The 6,755-nt window shown below is 38.8% G+C and overlaps 1 protein-coding gene across 1 annotated transcript; it reads right to left on the bottom strand.

Annotated features, from left to right (window-relative positions):
* Positions 1-690: 690 nt before the first annotated feature.
* On the bottom strand, positions 691-5,714 carry rpl36a (ribosomal protein L36A). The gene is made up of 5 exons (XM_036580004.1): positions 5,622-5,714; positions 4,969-5,074; positions 4,798-4,865; positions 3,082-3,204; positions 691-773 (listed from the first exon to the last, which is right to left on the bottom strand). The coding sequence occupies exons 1-5, from the start codon at positions 5,622-5,624 to the stop codon at positions 753-755; spliced, it is 321 nt and encodes a 106-aa protein (XP_036435897.1). The 5' UTR covers positions 5,625-5,714; the 3' UTR covers positions 691-752.
* Between the last annotated feature and the right edge of the window lie 1,041 nt (positions 5,715-6,755).

Genomic DNA, 6,755 nt, shown 5'->3' with positions numbered 1-6,755 from the left:
AATGCTACTATATGCAAATGAGCCTATAACCAATCTCTACATGTTTAAATATGTTTTGAGCATGCAGACCAATCAGTTTCAGATTAGTTTCTGCTCGTTTTTAGGGAATCCAACAAAAGAGGGAAAAAAATGCAGGCTATTATCAGTGTCACCAAGAGTTTAACACATTTTCATAACTGCACTATAATCAGTATGAAATTTCTTCTATATTGTGCAGCCCCACTCATCACCTTATCTAGTGACAAACCATTTGTTATTTTTATTCAAATTATTAAAACTGTAAAAATCTTTCATCTTCAGTGCTAAAGTTGAATTTAAAGACGCATCAGTATGGAAACCGTGGGCCAATAAAGATTCCATATTTCTTGTTCATGCATCAGTAAATATGTAAATATTTTACTCCTAAAAACTTATTTTTATAGGATTACACAGAGTTAAATGACTAAAATGAAACCAATTTAGCCCAGCATCGCCTCAATGTTCTGCTCTTTCAAAGTACTATAGGTGCACCATCAAATATCGGATCAAAATATTTGTAAAATTGAAACATCTGATGCTGATGCATCAGTAAATATGCACTGATACTGGTATGATGCTGATATTGTGCAGCCCTAGTTAAAACTTCAGTACATAGTTTGGCTACTACAAACAAACCTGTTCAATTCAGCTGTAAATAAATGCAGCAGTCAGTCTGTTTACGTATACAACTTTTATTGGCTGATGGAACACCACAAAAAAATCCACTGCCCAGATTAGAACTGGATGACCTGGCCCTGTAACACAGAGAAAGGGGAGAAACATTAGTTAACACATGCAGCATTAAGGCTGATCAGCACATTTTTAGCAATTCTGACTAAGCAGCTCAACATCAAACCTCCTACATAAAACATAACACAGGCCAAAGCGCTCCAACCATGAATCTGTCAGTCTAGTAATGCTATTTCAATATTCCACTCACACCAATGCTCTGAACGGCAATCACCTACAAGGTCCACAAGCATGAACTGAGCACTGAGCACTATATATTGAGTCGTTCTGAAGCATCACATTAAAACTGCATGCCTGCACTGGAACGACGAGGGAATTGTTTGTGCAACAAGCTGAACAGAACTTTGACCTACATACACAAATATACAAAGAGATATTTAGGTGTGTGTCGCTGGAGGAAATGTAAATTTTCTATGTACAGGAATGTTAAATGTCCGGGAACCAAACAACAGGCTTGACCAATATCGTCACCGTGCCAGCAACCTTACCGTACTTTTTATGTTCATAATGGAGTCAGTAGTCGCAACTTAACTGCACATGCATGTTAGACAAAACTCAATTTTAGCTGGGCTTCAACACAGTATCAGAAAACTAAACGTTTCAAACTGTGACTCTGTTGACCTCTTTCATGGAAACCATGGTCAGTGTGTGGCCCTATAAGTGTGAGTGCAGTAAAGAAATGACTGCCACATCTGAATGGGGGTTGCAGACTTACACATTACAGAGAAAGTCCATGTGCCATTAGTCTGTAAGGGGAGTCATTAAAACTTTGTGCACTTCTAGAGCGTCCGCTACGGATGCAAACTTTAGAAGACTTTGCTGGTGAAAAATCCCCCAAAATTCATGGCGATAAGGGATAAAGGGAACGGGAGTAATTCTGAAAAAAATATAAACTGACAAACGATTCTCTTACAGTGGAAGTAAAACAATTAAAAGCCCATAACTAGTTACTTAGAGATCAATTCTGTCTTTAAATTCCTTTTTAAGTGTGCAACGTCGTCTCTCATTAGTACTTCTATTTGCAGCCCACCGGCATCGGAAACAAACGTGATAACGTTGAGCACTTTAGAGCTTTTTTCATGAACGGAAGCCCAAAGTCCATCAGACTGGAGATTCAGGCTTCTACATACTAACATGCTCGACATGTCTGACCATCAGCACCACCTTGTGGCTAAATTAAAAACTGCTGATTTTTCAATGGTCCATAAAATACTTTAGGCATCTGATTTATAATATGAATGGGGAAATCTGAGACATTCAAAAACAACCTACTGGTTGTTTAAAAATAAGCTAAAAGCACGCAAAACAACAGGCAAAAATGGTGCTATGTACCAGGTAACAGGGTTTACCCCAGTCCTCAGGAACCTTTCATTCTGAAAACTTAACCTAACCCCACTTCTAGTACACCTGAATCAGGTGAAAATCACCTACCTAAATGACAGGTGTTGGGATGCATCACAAAACAATCTGTAGATTCTAGTAAGTTTGAACCAAAAAAAAAAAAACTCCAGCACCCAAAAGGAAAACGCTTTGGAATTTATTCAGCCACAGATTAAGTCTAGTCCAAATATTAGAAGGTTAAAATCAAAGACTAATTTTACATGAAAACATGCACATTCACAGTACATTGGCTAAATTTATATCACCCCCAACTTTGACCATCAGTTGAAATGAAGATTCATAAAATCCAACCACTTCCCTGCTCAACATTTACATTATGGTGTAAACCCCAATGATACCAAACCTCCTGACTTCAATTAGTGCAAATTTGATGACAAACCAATGATCACAAAACCAAACCCACTTCACTACCACACTGCGCTCCTCTAACATTAACGCAGGGTCTTCAAACACTGCTTGGTTTAGAGTGTTTTCTGCTCTAACACATTGCAGAATACGTTAAATAAGCACATGAATGTGTCCTGTTTGGAGGACTTCACATCACCATGTTCCTTGTAAGCACCAAGATTCTGAGTATCTAATTTTTACCTAGCTGTGTTTGTTTTGGGAACAACCACACTTATTACTGATTTGGTGTTACACATCATTGCAGGGGGGAATGTTTAATGTTAAATAATCCTCCAAATAAATTATACTACAACTAAAAAAAAGCAACCAAGGGACCTTTGCAACTACTTTGAACTGGAAATGCATTAACATTATTGACAGGATGGAGCACTTGTGACAGACTTGTGACAGTTTTCACTGTCTACTAAAATCTCACTTAAATCTATGACTCCCTGGCAAACCAAACAAAAATTAAGAATTCCAGACGGCTGGACAGTTTATGACGAGCGTATGGAAAAATCTTACCTTTCTCTTCTTGTCTCCTCCCAACTCGAAGTGTTTGCACCTCTTAATGGCCAGCATCCTCTTGGAGCGGCAGTTTGGCTCCACGCACTCCAGCCTCAGCACAATCTTCTTTGTGGTTTTAGCCTACAGCGAGGAAAAAAGCTCTTTACATTAACAATAACACCACAGTGAGAAATGGAAAAATAAACGAAACCGTGAGCCAGCGTCATCTATGCTGAATTTCAGGTTTAGGAGCATTGATTAGCATTAATCCTTCAACTTTATCTACCACAAAACGCTGGTGTCCCTGCTGCCTAGCAGTTTGGATCATTATTATTTATTTTTACACATTATTTTTCAAATATATACAGTGTCCAACACAGACTGCCTTGAAAGAGCACTTTGAAACATACAAAACTAAATAAAAGACTGTTTCCTTACAGGAATCTTGGGTTCTCTCTGGAGAACAGACATTTCGCACTGGAATTGTGACACTAACGTAGCTAAGAAGTAACTGAAATCTGCGACATCCTAATTCTTCTTGGGCAAGAGATTCCCCATCACATTTGCCTCATAGCTCCACTTCAAAACTAAAAAACTTCAGACGCCAAAAGTTTTGGATGAATAACTATTTTAAAGAAAATGTTCACAAAGTAAACCATTTACCCCTTTACCCAAAATGTTGTTCACCAACAAAGACATGTTTGCTTCTTCTATGTTGCAGTTGAACTGCAAGGTATTACAGTAGAAAAACACATCACGAAAAAAAATTGGGGTGACAGCCCTGCATTACTTGTCAGCCTTCTAATAAAATTGCAAAACTAAAGAAGCAAACTCAAGACATTGAACACGTTTTGGCTGATGGACCACATTTGGGTAAAAAGAAATGCATTTTTATTTGTTTTTTACTTCTGCTGAACCAGTCTCTTGCAGGAGAATTACACAGATTTTTCACACTTAAGTAGCATAATTCAATTGAGACAAAGTAATTCAGACTGGTTTGAAGTAAAACTGTTCACTGTAGAGAAAGTTACCAACTAATTTCTTTACACTGGTGGTGACAGGAGCCAGGAATCACAATGTTTACAGTAAATAAACATTTTATTTACTATCCAAAACCACCAGTGAACCTACATGCGTGTTCTTATATGGTATTGATGGTAAAATTGTGGAAATTCTGGAAAAAAATTCTTCGTGGACTATTTTGCCTTATAACACCTTGCATGTACCTCTCCACCATGAATGGACATAAAAGTACACAAAACTACCATAAAACAATACTAGACATCAAACAGCATGTTTATAACAATTTTGAGTCACGTCTTTGTGATGTAGCTTTTAGAGACAAACCTTTCAGATGTCCGATTCCTATCACCACCACTGAACAATCCTACTTGGCAACTTTCTCTACAATGAAGCATTTCACACCAAACCACTCTGAATTACTTTGTTTACATCTTTGTACTTTATTATGCAGAAATTCACTCAATTTCACAAAGCAGCCCCACCTCCAAAAGTAACATCATGGGTGCCCAAACTTAATCCTGGAGATCTACTACTCAGCAGAGTTTAGCACCAACTCTAATCTAACACACTGATCCAGGTAATATAGGCCTTCAGAAATATCTGAATATGAGAGCCAAGCGTGTCTGATCTGAAATCTCCAGGACCAGGACTGAGCATCCTTGGTCCACACAAAACCATGTGCTCCACCATCCATGTTCGCCACATTCCTACCTTTTTCCTGAAAATAGGCTTTGTTTGTCCACCGTAACCGCTCTGCTTTCTGTCATATCGCCTCTTACCTGAAACAAACATGCAAATAAAAGTTAATACAATCTTCCACTTCCTCCATCTTCCAGCACATGGCACTACACTTAGTTATTTTCAGTCATAGTGAACACTTACCCTGGGCATACAGGGAGTCCTTGCCCTTCTTGTACTGGGTGACTTTGTGAGGCTGGTGCTTCTTGCACTTTTTGCAGTAAGTCCTGCGGGTTTTCGGTACGTTCACCTGGAAAAAACACCAAACAAGAGCGGCTTAGCGAATTTCACCTCTTTCTGGATGGCTCCGTTTAGAGCCCAACGTAACGACGGCCCGTTTAAACACAAAAACACGGAGAAACACGAAACGTATGCTGATATTCTGCTACACTTCACTCGGCGTGGCGCTGAATGTACATTAGCCGCTAACAGGCCAACGTTAGCATAGCATGACAGTAAATGAATCAAAGCACAGATTTTGCAGCATTAAACACCTAAAAACGGCCGCGGACACTCGACTCTGATCACTTTACATGAGAACCGTAATAAAACACCTGGTTCTCCTGGTTTTACTGCACATCAGTTGACGGAAAGTTGTGTGTCGAGCTAACACTTCTGGTACCGGCGAAAATGAGTTTAATTAACAAATTATACAGTAAATCAATCAAATAATGCGACAACATCAGAGCCGATGTGTTGTAGATTCGTATTTAAGGGGTTGACAGGAAAGAGAGTTGTGACATTTAGAGGATTAAATCGGATTTTTGGATGAAATTGTTCTCCTGAGTTTTACATACCATGGCTGCCCTCGTAGCGCAGGAGCAAAGAGGCCGCGCATGCGCAGCGCCGGGGTTTAGTGCACGGAGGGGCGCAGCTCGGCGGTGCTGCCACCCGGCGGTCAAAGCCAGGAACGACAACTGAAAATGTAACTACAACTCAAGGTCTCAAATGATCAAAGTATAAACAATAATTATACATCAAATTATAAGAGCCGCGGAGGAACACAGAACCGCCACAAATTCAAAATCAGCGCGAGCGCCGACCAACGGACATTTATCTCAGACTCAGCGCTGCTAATCAACCGTCCACAAGCTAATGTTAGCTTACATTTCACTACATTCATGATTTACAAGTCTGGAGTCTCCTAAATCACGTTATGTTCAGTAATGTGAGCGGATCATTGGTATTTTGTAAGTTATATCCAGTGGTGGACAGTAACGAAGTAAATGTAGTTCGTTTCTGTACTTAAGTAGTTTTTGTGTATCTGTACTTCACTGAAGTATTTCCATTTCAGGCGACTTTTTACTTTCACTCCACTACATTTCAAAGTCAAATATCTTACTTTTTCAGGGCACAGGGGTCACTTTGTTCTGAGCTTGTTTTGACCTGTTGGTCATACCAACCCAGTGCAATCATACCGTTGAACGTCAGTGCAGCAGTGTAAAATTTGTGTCTATTCCAACATAAATGATGAACTAACCTAACTTTGCGTAAATAGACCACATTATAGAAATATGTACACATATGCAGTTGTGACTGATGTGTCTTTTTTCTGAATTTATACAAACACTTTCATTTTATAGTAAATTTGTTTTGGCTAGTTTATGTTTATGAACAGAGACCAGTCTGCAGTTTAGTAAAGGAAAACTCATTTGTGAATCTGAGTTTAAAGATTTTATTAAACTTAAACTTGTAACTAATTTGCAAATAAATCTTTGCTTGTTTGCAAAAAGTGATTTCAGAGCCACTCAGTTCTACCTAATGGAAACTGTTTGCCTTCAGTGTTTTGTGCTTATGATAATTTTAATAGACGTCAGCGTCACTAATTAATGACATTCTATTAAAAGACTGGTTTACCAAGAGTAACACTGGAGTATTTTCAACCAAAATGAGTTAATGAAGCAGAGTCTTGTTACTGAAATGATAATAGG

Source organism: Colossoma macropomum, unplaced genomic scaffold, assembly GCF_904425465.1.
Source record: "Colossoma macropomum unplaced genomic scaffold, Colossoma_macropomum, whole genome shotgun sequence".
Classification (NCBI taxonomy): Eukaryota; Metazoa; Chordata; class Actinopteri; order Characiformes; family Serrasalmidae; genus Colossoma; species Colossoma macropomum.
Note: the sequence above shows the minus strand (reverse complement) of the source record. Positions and strands in the feature narration are given on the sequence as shown.

Excerpts from the sequence above, each read along its gene's own strand:
- rpl36a (XM_036580004.1), bottom strand. Across the intron at positions 4,866-4,968 it reads GGACTCCCTGTATGCCCAGG|GTAAGAGGCGATATGACAGA; the intron begins GTAAGTGTTCAC and ends TGTTTGTTTCAG. Across the intron at positions 3,205-4,797 it reads AGCCTATTTTCAGGAAAAAG|GCTAAAACCACAAAGAAGAT; the intron begins GTAGGAATGTGG and ends TCCTCGCTGTAG.